Source organism: Accipiter gentilis, chromosome 29 (genome assembly GCF_929443795.1).
Source record: "Accipiter gentilis chromosome 29, bAccGen1.1, whole genome shotgun sequence".
NCBI classification, from domain to species: domain Eukaryota; kingdom Metazoa; phylum Chordata; class Aves; order Accipitriformes; family Accipitridae; genus Astur; species Astur gentilis.
In genome coordinates, this window is record NC_064908.1 from 302838 (window position 1) to 323264 (window position 20427).

Consider the following 20427-nt stretch of genomic DNA (forward strand, 5'->3'; position numbering starts at 1 on the left):
GGGCGGCGCAGCATGCCTCAGGAGAGCGCGGCTGCGCTACGCCGCCGTATCGCCGCGAGGGTCGGCGTCGCCTAGTGCAGATCCCAGATCTCGCAGAGGAGGGAGGTCAGCCTGGGGTCTTTTGTTCTCCATGTCACCAGCACCTCCGCGTGGGTGTGGTTGAGGGTGCGCAGTTCCGTGAGGCGCCCGATAAGGCGGGCGAAATGCTGGGGGTCCTCCGGGTGGTGGATCTTCGAGTACTTGTAGAGGATGCCCAGGAGCGGCTCCTGCAGCTCTTCCACGTGCCGCTTGTTCCTCAGGAGCGGGCGGTCTGTGGGAGAGCGCGGTTAGCGGGCGGGGGCGCTGCGGGGAACACGCGGGGCGGTTGGGCGGGCGGGAGCGGGCGCGGCCGGCGGGCGCGTGGCGCTGCCGCACCCGAGGGCTCGGCGGGCGAACGCGCCTAACAGCTAGTCGCCTCCCAGTTTACCTGAGAAAAACACAGTTGTTGCCACAAGCAGGGCATACTCGGTCTCGGTCACTTTCAGTTCCCCCATGCTTCTGTAGAAGTAAAACAGTGCGGTAATGAACTCCTCGGTTATCCCTTAAAAATGAAATGAAATCATCAGAATGTTACTTAAGTGCGGAAACAAGCACTGCTATTACAGATCATCTTTGTCCAAATCTTAAAAGGCTCCAGGCTGCTCTATTGCATGAAATTAGCAAACGTCGTGAAAACAATGTTAATTTCTGAGTTGGCAACAACAGTTGTATTGCAGTTGTACAGTGGAGCTTTCGATATATGTAGCTCAAGGCTTTATCCTAGGATATAAGCAAACATGAACACCACCTCTTCCCTCCGTGAGGATGTAATGTTTGTGCAGGTAACAAAGCAGCTCCGGGGGGGCAGAGGAAGAGGAAAAGAGAATGAGCAGCAGCCTCACCAACGGTGTTGTGCAGTGTGATTAAGAACAGGGTGCCAGCAAAGCAAAAGACTCCCAAGTATTTCGATTTGGAGACCTCTGTTACCTGTGGTAGTAGTGGAAGTTGGACTCTCCTCATTGTGAGACATTTCCATGGAATAAATGTCGTTTTTATCAAGGTTTTGAATGTGACAACATGTCCCATGATCAGAAAGCCTTACATGACCTGGAACAAGACAGATGACAGTTCCCAGCCAAGCTTAATGTGACTTCAAATATTTGTCTGCGTCTGCTTTGCAGATATATACCTGAAAATGTGTGACTTTTTCCCAGATACATGCAGGTAGAAAAAATTGTTCTTTATGTCATCCGGCACCAAGTTCATTGGTTGCATTATTGTTAGTCAGAGTCTCTTGTGTTAAACTTGACACAATATAAAATATGTCATTAATATAGCTAATATTATCCATCCACCCCACAATTTGTGCAAACACTCCAAAATGTTGCTCTTTGTTTGGAACTAATGGGAGGAAATCAGAGATCCAATTAATTTCTTTTTCTTTTTTTAAAATTTCTTTGTATGCTGTTTGAAAAAAAGGCCTATGGAAGGTATGCAGGCATTACCAGTACTATTCTAAGTACCGCTATGCTTGAATAGGAAATTGTTTGAGATTAAGCTAATTAAAACGAATGGAAGTTGTTTCAAAATGGCAGAACCTCCTACTGGTGTTAATATAAAGCTTGTTAGTCAAACTTACTTTCACTTGTTGATGGCTGGCATTCAGTAATCCTTTGGTTATATATTTGGGCTGAACGCAAAAACATTGCCTCAACTGTTGACCCTTTTAGCAGCGCGATCTGATCTTCACTAGCTAAACTTTCAAATCCTGCAGAGAAAGATACATGTTAAGAATTGAGGAAGGCTGTGGCTGCCTTTAAGCCCCTAACGTGAGTTGGTAAAATGATTTTTTAAATAAATGCCTGTACTGGAAAGGAGGAACCATAGTTAAAAGATGTACGTACCAAAGACTATTGGGATCTTTCTTGCTAGTTTGCAGTTGAGACAAAAACCAAACAAAGTACAGTTGTCAGTATCCAGTGTTAGAATGATTCACAGGAAGATACAAGTAAGAATTTTGGGACTAAGCAAGAGTTTATTGAAAATTTCTTCCTAATATCTGATTTATATCACATGACCTAATACCTTATAAATTAGCTACATTGCTTAGTGACTGTGGATATTCTCCTTATTCACTGATACCTGATCTTTTTTGCAATTGTGTTCATCTTTTCACAAACTCATTATCTGCACTTATAATTCAAAAGCAAAGGAACTTTCTTATTCTTTTCTTAATTCTGATCAAAGAAGGATATGTAACACTAAGAAAATAAACAGCTTATCCATTCTTTCAGATCTGTTCCACAGTAGTGCTAAATTACATCAAATATCTGCTTTAGACATGTTGATTGACTTCTGTCAATAAGTCTTACAACTTAAAGAGTACTGAAAAAATTATCACCCTTCCTATCAAATGTTACTTTGTCAACTTTCCACTGAAATGCAGTGAACTTAATTGCATGTTCCCTTGTTCTTGATTAAAGGAGAATACGAATAGGAGCACCTGGCTAAGTCCCTTCTGTGCTGCCTTTTCCTTTGAAGGAACGTCTGCTTTTTTCTTTGATGATTATGATAAATTGCAAACAGAACTGGATTTCAGAGAATATGTTGAAATAGTAATTCACTCTGGATGGTATTTTGAAGTCCATGTACTTTCAGAAAATGTCTCTACTCCATGTCAGAAATGGAAAAGAAATCTAATCATAGCAAACTTTTGAAGTGAATGCTTCTAACTTGTCCTCATGTTGGAGTTGGAGTTAAAAATAGTCAGCTGAATGAGAGTTTTCTTAAAGCCTGTATTTTTCTCAGATTCATGCCATCAGTATGTTTTCTGCTTCTTAAAAAAAAAAAAAAGCATCACACTATTCTGTAATATTTCCCAAAGGAAGAAACTTACCTGGAAGTCTTTTTGTGAAATCCACCAACACTTGTACATGGACAACTGCTGTCTCAGAGAGACGGAGAAAACTTTCCTCAGGACTTGCCGTTTCTTGCAGCTGCATGAAAGAGCATTTAGACATCTGATATAACCAAGATACAATGCTTAGGATAATAATAACTTAGCAATGCAGGCTGATTGTTCTGTATACGTACAAACTTCTTTGCTTCCTCAAGGGGAATTGTGTATTTCTGGTGTGCTGCTACAATGTGGTCAAGAAGCTGATGTTCCCCTGGAGTGAGTTCCATCTTCTCTAGGATCTGTTAAAAAAAAAAAAAAACACAATAAAGTGACAATGACTTGGGGCAAAAATAAATGACAAAAAGAGATATTTTAAACAGAAAAATATCCCACTTTTCCAGATCTTGTTGTAGATGATACATGCTTACTATTCAGTCCCTCATCTTCCAGTTTTACATTGCAAAGAAAACTGCTCGTCTGTTTGAAATTCTTCCTGAGTCGCTTTGACTTGCACTGTACTTCAGTCAGCAAACCTGCGAGGCATGGAAGCATATATCAATATGTATATTTTCAAATAATTACAATTTAAAATAATCACTTATATTATTGTTACAGATAACACGAGTCTTGCATCACAGGAGCCATCACCTATAAGAAACTATGCTTCCTAGAGAATATGGCAATGTGTTATTCATTAGGCAAGTTAGTGGTCAGTATTCACCAATGGCCTAAGCGTTTGCAGTCTTTTTATGTTACCTTGCTTGTGGCTCTGTGACATACAAGCGTGAGAATTTTTCATGAAAAACTCTTGTGCTTTTTTTTTTTTCCCCCAAACACAAAAGCACATCTGATATGCTTACTGCTGTCCTGTCAAGGTTCAGGGTATTTAGCTGTCTCTCATTTGTACTTTCTTTTTTTTCCTCATAATGTCTTTGAACAGCAGTCCTCTTAACTTCAGGAGTTACTTCCCAAGCATTGGTGGTTTCTGCAGATGAAGATACTAGAGGTGCTACAGACTCCGAAGTTACATTTTCCTACAGCTAAATGAAGTTTAGACCAATACCATTTAGCTCTAATGAGGAGAAGGGATTGACTTTGGAAAAGGTTTTATCTGGGTTGATTAGTAAAGTAGCCTGCATGGAAGGAGGACTTACATTCTGCTAGCATTCCCACAGCTTTACACTTCTTCAAGCGACATTCCTGACACTTCCTTCGCATGTACATGTCCATTTCACAATGACCACCATTCTTGCATCGATACACTGCATTTTTGGTTATGCTACGTCGAAAGAAGCCTACAGACAAGGATCAGGTTATGACTGAAGGAATCTAAGGAGCTTTTTCTCATAATGATTTAAAGAATTAAAGTCTCTTGTTTTTTGTTTGTTTGTTTGTTTGTTTTACAGTGGAAACATTACCTTGATTTTAAGTTTGCTTTTTAACAACATAGTTATGTCTTGTTGTTTCTGACTAATATTATTGCTGTTTTCCTTACCTGATCAAGACAGCTCCCGTACAGCAAGTTAAAATATAAGTAGCAAGCAATTATTACTTGGTTTTATTTTAATAATAAGTAAAATTAATAACACTGAAGTAAATCTATAATAAGTGGTCATGAGACAATCAGCACCTATTTAAACAGACACTATTCTAGTGAATAATCAATGCAAAAATGAGAAGCATGAAATGCTTTTATTAAATACCCACTATGAAAGCATTTCTTCAAAATATGTTATAAAAATGTGAATCTGCAGCAAGCGTGTTAGATAAAGCGTTCCTTGAATAAATTAAAATCCTCTGTAGAAACATCAACTTAAAAAATAATGAAATCTGTTTGCGTAAATCACAGTTGTGGAACATTATTTTGAGCACTGTGGGGCCACGGGCCTGGGTAAGACACAGATCAGCCAGTTCTCTCACCTTTACAGCCTTCGCAGGTAAGTGCATTGTAGTGGTAGCCTGAGGCCTTGTCACCGCACACAACACACAGCTCCTCCTGTCCCTTCAGCCTCAAAGAGGAGTGACTTAATCTTGGCCGTTTTAATACTTGGTATCCACCATCATCCATGTGGGGAGCTGTGAAAGGGGGTTTGCTTAATTCACAGCTGCTGATGATACACTGCCCGTCGCTGTACTGAGAGTCCAGGCCGTATGTGCTGTATTGGGACTGGGAAGGCTGTGACTGTAATACTGGAGGAGGAATTTGAACGGTTGAGTACTGGCAGTAAGGCGCAGTCTGAAAATCGGTTTCTTGCAGCTGGTAGTTGATGTGCTCCGGTAAAACATCTAGATACAGAAGAAATTGAAAATGAAGTAAAAACCTGAGGAATATCTCGACATCAGCTACTTGAAAGTTTTAAAATGTTTTATAGATTAAATATTTAATCATAGATATTAGAGGAACACATTTTCAGAAGGGCAGTCTGACACATCCTTTTTAAATGTACTACCTGTAGTGTTCTTAAGTAAAATCTTAGATGTAGTAAAAATGGCGTGGTAACAGTTTGGGCAATGTCATGTGGGTGCTGCTGGATCCTTATTAGTACATAATTGAACATCACTTGCCAACTGATGATATAGCTACCCTTAGATTTTACACTTAAAGGTTGTTTTTATTAGTTGTCCACTAATAATACAGAAGAATATTTTCCCATAAGTAAGTGAATTTGTTCATGAGTGAAGTGTTTGTTATTGATACATATTTCAGGCATAATTTTGAAAATTTTGCACAAGAGTCTGACAGATGGTCCAGAAATTATAGGGTGGTAAAAATTACTGTGATAGGAGTCTTAAAGTTGAAATTCAGTAGAGTGAAAAGCAGAGGCTTGTTTTATTTAGTATTTTTCCACATATAATCCTTTATAGTTATGAAGTTTTATTTTATCAAAATGTAGGTACAGAATTACGAAGAGACCTTCTTTCCGCCTTCCTGTCTGTAGAATTTTAATTTAATCCAACCCCCCTAAAATGTACACAGCTGTACTGAAGAAAGCTTGTGCAACATCAAAACATGCATCTTGTTTCATTCTTCCTTTGGGATTGTTCAAATCTCTGTAAAAACAAATTGGAAAGGTTTTTTTTTTTAAGCAGTTTGGAGGTCTTTTTCTTAATGGGCTTTGGGTCCTGCTTTTACTCATCCAGAATCAAATTAGTTGTTGCAATTATAGTTATATAAGATATAGAATAACGACTTTCTATTTATAATGTATCTGGAATACTGTAATAAAACCTGTATCTTCTTCATGCAAGTCAAAGGGAGACAGCATCAGTCATGTTTATGTGAAATGATCGGTGAGCATAATCCCATTGCGTACAAAAATCTGGATGAGAACATGCTAGTATATTTCAATGCACTTTTAGTATGGGCTTGATATTCAAATGCGTAGCTTCTAAGAGCTTGTAAAGGTAAACTAAAATGAAGAAAATAATGGGAATTCTCACAGATACTCATTTTATTATGCTGCTTTTTCATAATGTAAAGATTTTGCTTTACTCACCATAATACTGTATGGGCTCAGGAAGACAATACCCGTCAGGTACAGTGACAAATGTATTTGCCATATTCTGTTCCCAACTGCACTGTTTCATTCAATTTGCTCTGTGATAGACTGTTAAGAAGGCAACCTAGAGAAGTAGAAAAGTAAGAGAAACATCATGTGAGAAAGAATTGCTGGGCAGGTTTAGCTACAGAGCTAAAGCCAGAAAACTCCAGAGCATGGAACAGTTTGCAGATCATAAGAAAATCAGAGGTATGTGCGAAGTTACATAATACTTTCAATGAGGTTGCAAAACGTTTGATTGTCCTAATAGTACGGATTCAGGATAGAGTCCATTCCTAAGTGTCCAAGTTATATTTAGAACTGTTTTGCTCCGAATTTTACACAAAACCATGTGGGGGAATCAGACTAATCATTGGTAAATTGTCTAGTTAAGGAAGAGATTAAAAGCTTCACTGGATAGAAAAAACCTCCTTTCAGAAAGAGGGCATTTGCACTCATGTGGATGTGGTGGATGTTACGTTTCAGCACAAAGATGGGCTTCATGAATTTGCTTCATTCCCTTTTTATGCAGATTTCAAGCAAGTAAATATAGGAAAATAGCCAGGAAAGGCCAGCATAGAATATCTCTTCTTCCCCATGTAAATACTCTTTTATGCAATAAAGTCAGCTTTGCCTCACTTAAGCGCTGCCTAACTCACATTAGGTTCCAGATTTAAGACCCTGTATTCCTTTAAGAGTACAAAGCATCCTGTGAAGACCAAAAAAATCAGTATCTCATATACGATTTATTGCCCTCTAGAGAGCTTTTCGCTGTCCCTTGATTACTGAAGGAGCCTGGGCTTCTGGTAGGATGCTTTGATATTCACCGTAACAGAGTGTACTTAGAGCTCACAGTGACACGGTGCAGAATAGCTATTGTGCTTTGAGTTCAAAACTTATCTTATTTTTCAGTAATTTGACTTTACAGAGAGGCTGTGAAAAAGTGTGTTCTAAAAATACTTGCAAGAGTTTTAGGGGAAAAAAAGAATATATGGACACTAGCATGAGCTGGGTTTGAGTTTATGTGTGTGCATAGACAATCTCTGGTATTGCTTAGCAATCATGTGGTAACGGAGTAGTTGTTAGAGAAATAAGTAGGAAATCTTTTCCTTGCCACCTTGTCCATCTGCATGTGTGGAATGTATGAGAGTGTCACTGGTTAAAAGTATGTTGTATCTGATGCCCATTGAGTAAGGATTTTACAAGACAGTTTGCCAGTGAACTATTAATAGGCTTTCCCTGAGCAGATGGGAAGGACAGAAAAGATGAAAAAGGCAAGTATTTGGAAAGTATAGCAAATCAAACTCCAATGTGTGCAATGGGATTCTCTGTATATGCCTCTTGCAGAATTTACAGCAAATTGGATTTAAAGATCTTCCTTAAAGACTCACACATTGGGTTTTGTGCAATACCTATACCTAGCTACAGCTGAGAAAATGGATCTATCATTTCAGGGAACCTGAACTGAAGTCATGTTGTGAAAGACACACATCCCTTCCCCCCAAACTGGACATATCTTTGGAACTGAACACTTTCTCTTCATGTTGTCAGCAGAAGGTGAAAAGATGCAGTGAGGCTGGAATGCTGATTTTTTTTTTTTTTTTTTGTTATCTCTGCTAGTAAATATTTGTTTGAGAGCGAAATGACTCACTGAATCATGAGGTCTTTATCAGTTAGATCAATATGGCCTGGGCAAAGTCCACATTTTTCCCAAAAAAATGTGTATTTGCTGAAGAAATGTGTTTCTGGATTCCAGTAGTTTCTTCAAAGAAAAATAATAGAAGAATAGAAGCTAAAATAAAATTACACTGACCCAGTCTGATAAAAATACTATTTTGGGAGTATGAAGTACATATTACCAAATGCAAGGTCGTCAGTTGATTAAACATTCTAAATCTTGGAAGCAGACTTTCATTAGGCAAAGTTTCCTCAACTTAGGTATTGTATGAGAATGTATTTGAGGATTTAGCCCTTCTTACTGATTTTTATGGCTAATAAAACTTACCAGTTGCAACCACAGAATTCCCAGCCTAGAATGAGACTTTGTAAATTGAAACTCTTAAATTAAGAGAATGTTATAACAGTATTAATAGTAAATCCTGTCGTTATTTGAGGAATGCTATACTGTCTTGAAATGAGACTTAATGGTCATGCCTGTGCATGAATGTTAACTGTTTCATTTTCTGACACTCAAGAATTTAGCATTAACAAGCTTGTTCTTCTGACATAAAATAGCATTGGGCTTTTTGAAACAAATAATGTCAAGAACAGAATAAGAAATGTAAGGAAGGAACTTAATTTTCTAGGGCAGGAAAGTTTTGATTATTTATAAGATTGACTGTCGTAATCATGTGTGACAACCTTTCTCTCGCCCTATATATATGAGTCGGTCAGCAGTAGGGAAGCCTCTTCCAAACTTCTGGAGATGCTGAAAGTTTGTGATGCATTATATGCTGGTCTCTCAAAAGTTCAGTAGCCCAAACGCATCTCCCACACCTCATGGGAGTGAACCATGACCTAAAGAACACTTCTTCAGCCCACACATATATTCATTAACCCTTTACTATGCAGGCAAGTCAATTCTGCACACACGTAAAGCTTAGCTACACACTGTGAAGCTGTGGAATCCTTGATGGAATGTAGCATACATGCCCATTTGTAATTTTCAAAACATAACTTGGACAAAGTTTAAATAAGATTGGAGAAAGAGCTTTGGGTGTTTGGGGCACTTATAGTCATGCCATTCCCAAAACAAAATATTTTGTGCCCATTTTTCTCTTTTCTGTGTACTCAAAATATAGCCATATGTTTTGTGTATGTGTGCTTTAAAAAGAAAGCAAAAAAAGAAAGAAATATGTTCCCAGAGATGATGCATAAAGGTCTTTAGCCTAAAAAGTGGAAATAACTGAAAACAAAAGAGGGTGAATTTTTTAATAACTTGTTTCATAGAATCACAAGGAGTAACACAGTTAGGATGAAAGTCTTCAGTCCTTGGTCAGGCATACTGACCTGAAAGAAAATGTCATCTGCATAAAGGCAGATGCTGTTCCCTGCTTTTCCTTCTTCTCGGTTACTTCTGAGGTGCTATTTCTGCTGGGTATTTTCATGTGTGAAATCCTCATCACTGGGGGTGGGGGTGGTGTTTGTTTGGTTTTAATTTTAAAAGCCTCTACAAGCAGGAGATTTTAATAATTTTTTTTCCCCCAGAAGATGATATGACCTAGACTCTAGGTTGTTTAAGCATGCTTGAAAATGTTGCGCTTTTACAGGCTTGGTTTTGACAGTAATCGGTCTTCTGAACTAATAATGTTCAATATAAACCGAAATGTGTGTTGATTCAAGGGGTTGGTTATCCATCTAATAAAGAAATTCAGCAACATTCAGTTTTTAGTCCTAACTGAAAGACTTCAATTTATCAAAGATGGAAGCCATTAAAGAAAAAAAGAAGCATTGAGAAAAGTAAAGTAGAATCACAAACCAGTCGCTTAATAGAATGTGCACATTCAGACTAGAATACATACTGTACGTCTATTTATTGTTATTTATGGTAAAATATGTTGGGTTTATAATTTCTATTGCTATAAAATACCATATCATAAAGTAACATATCCTCATATTATCAATTTTATTAAGATGCAAAACATACTTCTTGTAGAAGAGGCTCCAGGGAACTCTTTAGGAGGTATGTATTGGCAGTACTTTAACTGCTATCATAAATATTTTGACAGTTGAGTCATAGGGAAATTTCTTGTTTATGGGGAATTTTAGGAACTCAAGCTGAAGGTCTTTAACATTTATTTAACACACCTTGTGGCATGTTAATGATCATGTAGTGGAACTAGATACCACATTTCAATCTCAGTGTTAATTGCTGTACTGTTTTTGCTTCTGGAAAGCATAGCTTAATTTTTTAATTTGTGAAATTTAAACCAAAAACAAAAAAAAACTTAACTGAGCACAATCAGTGGCAACTGTGTGTGATGGCAGGTGATATAGTCGGTTTCACTCATGCAATTCTGGAATGATTTTGCAAGGGAAGTTGTAGGATCACTTGATTAATCCTGTATGCAGCTTATATGCATTATTAAGGTTTTATCTGTTTCTCCCAGTTGTAATGTGCCAGGAAGCTCCCCAAAGCTGCTGTTCAAAGAAACCCCACTTCTCATTAAATGTGTTCCTTCCTTTTCATATAATAACCATAACAGGAATTGGCTTATTTCACTAATGGACTGTGTTGCAATTATCTTGAAATCTTCTTTTGGAATTGTTACCCCATGAATAATTACTTCAAAAGTATAATTTTTACACATTGTAAAATCAGAGGTTAGAGGTGGTTTGAAACTTACAGTTTTATAGGTACTTTGGGGAAGGGAGGGAAATAATTGAATTTAAAAGTCATTTTACTTCACTCTGTATGTCAAATGAAGTACTGTTGGAACAAATTCCTGGCAGTAGGATACCAAATTTAAGTAAAAGTGCATGTTTTCTATTTTCATTTAGTCAGCCATTTAAAAAGAAAGGAAAAAAAAAAGCGGGGAAGAAAAAAGCCCGATGCCTGAAATATTTTCATATGGCAAATTGATTTATGGCTAGAGCAACAATTTATAATCCCAGAGCATTCAGAGAAGTAAATGAAATACTTACAGTAGTTCCAGAGAGTTTCTTGCTTCCAGAGTTGAGTCCGCTGGGCTGTAGCACTGATCCTAGCTCTGAGTCCAGCTGGAGCAAACTGGGCCTTTTCCCTATTTATCAGTTTCTGTGCATACACTAGGCTCCAGACACTCTGCAGAGCAATGCTACGGCTCTGAGACACAAACTTCCCACACAGCCTTTTCTGGGGTCGAAGCAAGGGCAGCTGCAAGTCCACATAAATCAAATAATAACTGGGTCATCAGGGACAGAGGCCATGGCGACCCTCACGTCACTGTTTCCCAGAGTTCTCCCTGTCTGATTACTGAATATTCTGCTTTCTTGGTAGAATTTAAAATTCTCACATTTTCATTGCTTAACATTGACGTGTCTGAGTGTTAATGGATAATGTTAATTTCCTGGGCAGACAAAATGCTGCAATAGTATTATTTGGAGATACCTACACGACATAATAATTGAATTTGGAAACACCTGATTAGGCCAGTATCTCCAAACACAAAACACTTACCTTGTTCTTCCTATTCTAATTCTGACATACCTGTGTTGATGCAGCACACACAGGGCTCATGCATGCCCCCATAACAGCCACTAATTTTGCAAAATTTCATTCTTAAAAAAACCCAAGTTACTTTCATTATTAATAATTTCTAATACATTAATCATTACAATTGGAGGTTTTCATCATTTCCTAGATATAAGATGTGATCTTTTGGATAGGGCATTTTCTTGTTAGGTATCTTGTCATTACAGTTGCTCCCTAACATGATGCACAGCAGGTTGCAAACATACTAACTCCAGGAGGAGGTCACTTTTCTTCTGCATAAGAGAAATTCTCAGTTTACTTCAGGAGAAACTGTTTCTGTTGTATATGTCATGGAATTAGATGGCAAAGGAAAAAAATCATTTCCTGTTGGTTATCTTACTGCAAAATCACTTAAAATAGTCTTAGGGACAATAGCTTTTCATGGATCTGTGGCACAATACACAGCAAACAGACATTACCCTGCAAAGGAGAGTTATATTTGTATTTCATAGGCTCCAGAGAGGAGCATGCTACTTACTTCCAGGTAGCCTGGCACCATTTAGGAATCTGTTAAGTCTTTGGAGGTGGAATGGTTGAGTCTGGCTTTGAAGAACAAAAAAGACTGACTCACAGATGTTATTTGAGCATCTTATGGGGTTTTTTTGAGCTTTCAAATGCTCTGCATTGATAATGTGTGGTGACAGAGGGCTGGAATGCATAGATGATGCAGTAGAGACAAAGATAATGATCTTGCAAGTTTATTAAGTTGTAAAAAAAAAACTTCTCAAAACTTCAGTGATAAAAATGAAGAATTTACAGTTGTTAGAACTAAGATTTTTTTCATAGCAGTATCTCTTCCACATATACTATTGGCTTTTTCATCCAGCTGTTCAGCCTTTCTCATGAAAGCTGGAAAAACAAGCAGAGGTTTGTGAAATACTGCCTTTAGCTTTTAAATACTACTGACTTTTTTTAGTACTTTTTCTGATAGAAGAGACCTTACTTGTAAGCTGTTCAAATGTACCTATGGGACATGAATATTTAAAGCCTATTGACTTAGGGAAATTTAAGTCTGAAGCCCAGGTTTTTAGAAGGTATCTAATACTCATTCTGTTCAGTGTAAACCTAGTGGATTCAGAGTAAATTCGATTTCTAAAATAAGTATGTAAGAACCTAAAACTTAGTCGTAGTAGAAATTAACTGCAGTGCCACATTAAGTATTAGCCCATGGTCATTTACTGCAACCCACATGCTATCTTCATAGCTGTGGTAATAAAACTCTTTTGCATAGTCATGCAATGATTCAGACCAGGTGACTGGTCCATGTTAGATACATATATTTAATTTCTTTTAACAGATCACTTCTCCTATTCAAAGCCTAGGGTGACAGTAAAAATCAGAGACCTGAGAGCCCACTTGAGTCACATAAAGAACTGCTGCAAAGAAGAGGAAAATAAATTGTTTTCCATGCTTGTAAAGAATCAAGAAATAAGCTTATTTAGGAGTAATGAAGATTTAAATTAGATACTAGAGAAAGCAATTACAGTGGTAAAAATGGCACTGGAATAAATTGCCTGTACAATCTTCATCACTGGATGTTTTAAAGATCAGTTTGGGCAACCAGATATTTATTGTTCTGAGTTATTTTGATCTGTAAAGGAGAAGAAAGGACTCTTGAGATCTCTTCCAACTCTATATTTTCTGTTGTTTTTCCTTACATACGTCAGTTTTGTAGAACACTGGTAGTCTCTGATCAAGTAACACACCTAGTGCCATTTTCATGTGCAAAGGACTGTTTTAATGGGCAAAGGAAATAACTTCAAGCATGCTTTACTAGAGGTGGTTAAACAAAATGTTACTCATAGATACTGCCTGAAAATATTAGCTGAACAAGTTCATGTCACGAGCCAAAATCTAGAAGTGCCACTGAAGTGGAGAATGAGACACACATGTTTTCCATAGAAAATAATTAGATCTGATGACATCAGTCTGACCTGAACACCTTGCGTTGCACAGCTTTTGCAGCCTCATTTCCACCATTAGTGTAAACTGAGCTTCTGTGCAATCTTATCTACATAGAATGTCTGCCTTTATGCAGTTAGGTCTAAGAATTTGATGAGTGCTGAAGCTGCAGATCAAGAAAGAGCTTCCCTAGATCGCTATCTGTTGAGAGGATTAATTTTCAAGCTACGCAGAATCCTTTGTTCATCTGAACTAGAGATTCTAGATCTCTGTAACTTGTTTGGTATCCGAATAGTTAAAGGAAATCATATCTACTCCAGCTGGATCTTCTCTACATAACTGACCCATTTGGCTTGATCTGGTATTGGATTGTTTACGTAACTTCAGTAATTAACCACTATCAGCCTCATTAATGAAACATAAACCACCTCTTCTGCTCATTTATAAAGCATTTGTCAAACAAAACTTAAAGGGCAGAATCTCAGCAAAGTAACAGTCCTTCAAAAGCTACTGAGACTCTGACTGCAAGTCATTACGGTCACTTTTGTTGTTTTTCAGTAAAAATGAAACAGAAGTGATGGCATGGTCTATTGCTTTTGGCTAACTTTTCACAAAAACATCTGAGATTTGTCACATGAGGGCAATGATGCCTGGCCAACTATTTTGGCCATTTCAGTACAAAATACTGATGTTCCAGCTCATTACCGTAAATCATTAAATGATGAAAGCAAGAGTCAAATACTAAACAACTGGGAGCCTTTGGAAAACTAATTGCTAATTACAGTAATTGTCGTTATATGTGAGTTAAAGGTTATATTGAAATATAGATTATTTCATTATAGAATTAAGTCTCTCCTGTTAGTAAACTGTTCTGAAGAATATTAAAGAAAGTCGAGTATTAACAATACAGCTTACGTATTAAAATGATGTAACTTAATCTTCACGTATTTTTTTTTAGAGAAATAAAATGTTTTAGAGGGATAGAATACACTGTCAGACAAATACATGCCGAAAAATTTGTGTTCTGAGAGCTACTTGCATTTAGTTTGTTAAGGAACTCACGAAAAAAATGCAAGCTTTCTGTTCGCCCTCTCTTCTGGATTATTTCTTAACCTTCTGGCACTGTTAGGATTTTCTGCATGGCGTGGATGAACCTAAGCCCTGGGTAAGAAACAGCGCAAAGCCTTGTGACTAGCACTTTTGCATGTTGGCATATCTTGCACTCCTGACTCTCAACAGAGAGAAAGGTTTAATTTGAATAGGATGCGTATCTGTTGTATGTGGTGGTTTTGATTGTTGGATCACACGTTCCAAGATAGTATCAGGTCTAGAAGCTACAGTAGTAGGAAATTGTCCCTTGTTGTATTCAGCACATTCACCAACAATTTGGATGCAAAACTTGAGGACAGGCAAATGAAGCTTGTGTGGGAACGGTACTAAACTGTATACAGGCATCAGTGACAAGGAGGGTTGCAAAGAACAGAAGAGGCATGGGATTGTCTGTCAAAGATGGCTTCGTTTGGTTTATGTTGTTATTTGCCTGAAATGTAATTAACCTAGAATCTTGAGAAATGTGCTTGTTCGCTTGTCATTATTTGCCTAGTTTGCCTGCAGCAGAGAGAGAACCATGGTTGGTTCACTTGAAATGTTAAGAACGTGAGTGTAGTAGGTCAGGGACTATCTTTTTCTGCATACATGCATGGCTTCTGTTGGATGGGGCCCCAGCCAGCCTGAAGTGCTTAAGATCCAATGTAATACTTCTACTGATGAAACAAAACATAAAAAAAAGATGCTGTTTGTACTACAAGTTCACCCAGTGCTTCCCCCCTTCTGTAGGTTTTAAACATGTACTCATTTTTGTCGCTTCAAGCAACAAGGTTTGTGTGTCATTTCCTTTGAGCACTGGTTTGCAAAACTTTTCTCTTCCCTACATGTTGCTTTTTAAAGCAGTAGTTATTTGCAAAAAAATAGAGAAATAGTCTTTACAGAGAAAAACTGTATGTTTCAGCAGAGGAATGAGAGTGAGACTAGCCAGGGAAATTTCATCGGGCAGCACCTTTCAACCTGAATTTATATAGTGTTCAAATAGGAAATTATTCGACTATTCCCCCCAAAGAGGTGACAGGGGGATCTATACAGTGAACAGCTCCCATTTAGCATTGTAGAGCATGAGTTCATTCAGGATGTTTAGTGTTAGGTAATATAAATACTCTTCTGTTTTGCATCAAATATATCAGACAAATCATCATAGTCAAATTAGAAGAGAAATAATTCAGGAGAAGATGAAAGTTCTCATTAAGTTCTTAAATGTTTTCATGGGATGAAATAATGGGAGACCATATCAGATCAGAGAGGAAAACCAATTTTTATCTTTTTAAGACTGATTTTTTTTCTTAATCATGAAGTTGTTAGTTTCACTATGCATTTGCTTACAGGCTTTTCACAAATCTTGAAGAGCTAAACACTTGACTTATGTTAAATTTTAATGCAAGAGCCAAACTGCCTTAAACTTACTTGAAAATCTCAAAACACCCTACAAAATGTTCTTGTTTCTTCTGTGCATTCTCTTAAGCTTGGTATGCAGGGCAGTCCCACTACCTTAAGGCAGAACAGTACTAATAAGCCCATCGAATCAACACCAACAAAATGTATGGGTGTCCTTACATCTCCACAGGCTCAATACCCTGTGCTAGATCTATGTGTTTCCCCTTGGCAGGAAGACCAAGACTTGTCAATAAAATGCTCCAGTGCATCAATATTCAGCAAGGCACAATGTGGAAGAAAGTAAAGATAACAACTAAAGCTTCATGACAATCTTCTGCAATGATCTCAGAATTGATAGTTCATAGAGAACACTGGTAAAAGTAACCTTAAGCATTGAGATTCTTAAATGACTGTACTTCTTTGTAGGTACAGCAAAGAGAAGCCAAGTCCTGGACCTGATTTCCATAAAGCAGAATATCTTGACACTCTGTATTAAGCATTACAAAATAATTGTTGTGGAATCCCTTGGTCAGCATTTTATCAGCGGTGGAGTCTTGCTGGTGAGAGACTGAAATAGCTGGTTATATCCATTTATCAATGATAATGTTTTCTCTTTTTTCCAGCCTGGATTCCATCTTAAGGACATTTGTTTTAATAGTAAAAAGAGTATTAGACTCATAAATGTGAGTGCTGCGGTGCAATGGGTGACTCTCCAAGATTTATCAAAGCAGGATAATTAAGATGAACAATACGACCACGTTTCTTGCTAATAACTTTTGTCACAGAATGACTCTGTTTCATGCAACAGTAATCCACCTTGAAGTATAGGCTATGAAGTGCAAGAAGAGGATTCACTTGGCCTCCTGGTTTGCGAGTCTCTGTGCTACAGATTTTGTTGAGGGCAGTACCAGTGAAACTGTGACAGTAGCTGATGATTGTGTTAACACCATCACTTAATTTTAAAAGCAAGCAGTCAAAACGCTTTGGGGTGTGTGGTGCAAGAGAGGTCTGTTTTGCTTTTTAAAGAAGCTGTAGCTGCTGAAATACGTGGCTGTTAGACACCAAGTTTTTCCAGGAAGGACTCGTAGTGGAAATGAGAAATGTAACATTTAACTTTTGAAAAGCTAGTGTCTGCTGCATTACTATGTGAGCCTTGTGCTTTGAGAGACTTAGCCAAAATTTTTCAGGCTGTGCTGACCACGCTTACAATTAACATGATTTTGCCCAAAACCCAAGAATTATTCTAGAAATTTGTCCTTTATTCTTTTATCTACTTCCAGCATTTAGATGCCACTCGATCTGTCACAGATGTTACCATTTTCTACCGGTCAGTTCCTCTGTGCATTATTATCCATCATTTACTCCACTGCCAGTTTCTGGCCGAGTTACGGGCATTACCTGGTGCACATTGTTTTAACATCCTCAGTACTGATGCCTGAAACAGATACTATGTTATGCTCAGGATTCTGTGCTGTATCTGTTACCAATCTCTCCCACTTTTTCTGTGCTTTTGGTCTGTCTAGATTTCTTTTCTTTTTTATTTTCCCACTATGAGCAATAACCTCCTCAGCTATATTCAGAAATGCTATGTATTTATTCCATCACAGAAATACTATTTATGATTTTTCAAAGATGGCCTAGAAATGGTTTTGGTTCTGTAGCAGCTTTGCTGTTTTGGAGAGCCTCAATATGCTTCTATCTAGGGTATACTTTTCCTGCTAGAACAAATCCATGTTCTGTTTGACAAAATACAGCCATGTGGTTAAGAGTTATTAAAAGCATTAAAGCATTAACCTCTTGTAACCTCATTTTTCACTTTGTACACATACATAAGTGTTTAATCGAATTGAAGTTAAACACTAAAAAGTTTGAGAGGCCAAATTTATACATTCTCTTTAGTTTATACAGAATTGATGTGATAAGCCAAAGGAATTACAAGACACCACTACTCAGAAAATGCTCATCCACTGATTTGTTTAAGCTCTCTTGCTACATACTAGAAGTTTTGGTGACAAGCATTCCCAGCATTTAAATCAAGGAGTTTTGTCCTACTGGGATCCGATCTGTGTCCTGGCGCCACACTAGCTTATTCTACTGTCCTTTGGAAGTTGAACAAATGATTCTGTGTCAAAAGATCTGCTGGAGAGGGGGTGAGCCACATCCTTGAGTGAGAACACAAGACTAAGCGCTGTGTGCCGGTAGTATCATAGACTCCTATCTTCTTCTCATTCTGCAATTTTACTTCAAGCAGCCAGAATCCCATAGAGGGACTGCACTGATCCTGAAATGAAAGTCTGATACAGCAGTGCTGGCCCTCATCTCCCTTACTTGTCTCTACTTGGCATGAAAAGGCCAGGATGTCATTTCTGAAGCCAGAGAAAAGTGAGTATTAAATCATAAGTATAAACACAAGGAACAGAACAGGCCAGAGATTCAGACGTACCAGTGCAGCTTCTGCTGAGGTATAATGATCCTTCACACTGCACAAACGGGAAGTTCCTTTAGCTGGCTTCCTAGTAGATCTGAATTGCAATTTCCAGTGCTGCATTTCTAAATGATTCATTGAGTGCCTCTGTGCTGTAAAGCTGAATTAAGTGGAACCTCAGAGATTGCATGTTTGATTTCGCAGAACTTCCTTAGGTTGAATAAGGTGAAAAACAGGAAGATACTGAACTGGTATACATACGCCATTCCATGGAGTTGTATCAGGCCTACTCCTGTGTGGCTGCTCAAAGGCTCTGCAAAAACTGATGTACTGGCAGAGGCTTTAAAGGCAGGCATGCAGTTTGGAGTATTGAGCAGAGAGAAGCAACAGTAGGTGCTGAACCGCACAGGTAGGGTCATTTGAGGATATAATAGTGGGGACAGACAGCAGAACAGGGGGACAAGGCATTGGCTACAACTTAGTGATGTCATGTCTTTCTTAGGCCAGGGCAATCTTTTGCCAACTTGTTCCATAACCAGGATGGTAAAGACAGTAATATTTGTCAGTTTTCCAAATGTTCATGAATCACCCATTATGAAAAAGGAATTCTGTTAATGAGTTGTCTTAACTTTTTAGTATTCCCCAATAAGAAGAAAAATAAGGAAGGACCAGAAGGTAAAATGTGCTCTAAATCACGTTCTAGACCTTTAGTTCCACAGACGTTACTATAAAGCAGCATTACATTTCCCAAATTTGCAAAATGTATCTCACACTTTACTCACTAATCCAATTTTGATGAAATGCTCCAAATGCAGCTGCTTACTCTATTCTCTTCTGGACTGTATGAATGTTTTGAAATTGTTGCTTATATAGAATTATGCAGCACTTCTGCACTAGGGTTGATTATCTCTGGGATCACGAAGAAACTTTTATCTTGTAAAGCATCCCAGATTTTTCCTATGTGTCTGTCTGAACGGGGATTTAAACTTGAAAGGTGACCCAAGTCAAAGGGAGTCCTGTTAAAACATTATTGTTGAAAACATTATTAATAAAGTTGGTAATAGTAAATAAAAAAGCTTTGTGGCATGAAGTTAAGCAAAGCATCAAGGACATCGCAGATCACTAACAGTAGCTTTAGTTAGCAAATAAATATCAAAGCAGCAAGTCAGCATTACAAAGCTTGTTATTTTAACTTGAGTAGAGGATGTTTACTGTTGAAGGGGACAAACAAGAATATTAGATAAGATGACAGCTCAACAGATCTCAGCCCAGAATTTATCGCAGGCTGTTTCAGGGAGTATTTTAAAAGATAACCAGAAGCCCCTTGGGTCAAGGATCCATGCCCTCCTGCAAACAGGCCGCGCCGCACAGAGCAGCGGTCGTTTCAACCGGAGGCTTCCCACCTGGGCTTCCCCCGAGAGAGCCCCGTCACGGAGCACGAACCTTTCTGCGCGTTCGAGCTCTGGCTCGGAGAGAACGCGCAGCGCCGGGCTGCCGCCGGTGACCGCGCGCCCAAGGGCCGAGGACGTCACCCCGGCGCGCACCACCGCGGTTTCCCGGGGGGGGGGGGGGAGGGGAGGGGATGGCCTCCCCTCCCCGCAAAGCCACCCAACGCCACGGAAGAGCACGAGGGCTCCCGGTGCTCCCCTGGACACGGCGCGGTTAGCCAGGGTCCTGCCGCCTCCGGGAAGCGGCGGGCCGCCTGCCCCGCCCCGCCGCGCCCCGCCCCTCCCGCTGGCCGCGGGGCCGGGGCGGCGCTGGCGCCCGCGCTCCGCCAGGCGGCGCCTCGCGCGGCGCTGGAGCGCTGGCCGCGCCTGCGCACGGGCGGCGCGAGGGCCGCGGCCGGAAGCGGCGAGGGGCGTGCGTAGGCGCGCGCGGGCTCGCGGCGTCCCCGTCCCGCGGGCTCGCGTCTGCCCGCGCCCGGCGG

General features: G+C 39.1%; 1 protein-coding gene across 1 annotated transcript; it reads right to left on the reverse strand.

Moving 5' to 3' along the window:
- Nucleotides 1–57: 57 nt before the first annotated feature.
- Nucleotides 58–11284, reverse strand: LOC126052076 (bile acid receptor-like). The gene is made up of 11 exons (XM_049832173.1): nt 11101–11284; nt 6415–6541; nt 4838–5203; nt 4072–4212; nt 3311–3450; nt 3112–3216; nt 2915–3014; nt 1658–1786; nt 1006–1125; nt 467–580; nt 58–310 (listed from the first exon to the last, which is right to left on the reverse strand). The coding sequence occupies exons 2-11, from the start codon at nt 6503–6505 to the stop codon at nt 72–74; spliced, it is 1545 nt and encodes a 514-aa protein (XP_049688130.1). The 5' UTR covers nt 6506–6541; nt 11101–11284; the 3' UTR covers nt 58–71.
- Nucleotides 11285–20427: the final 9143 nt, after the last annotated feature.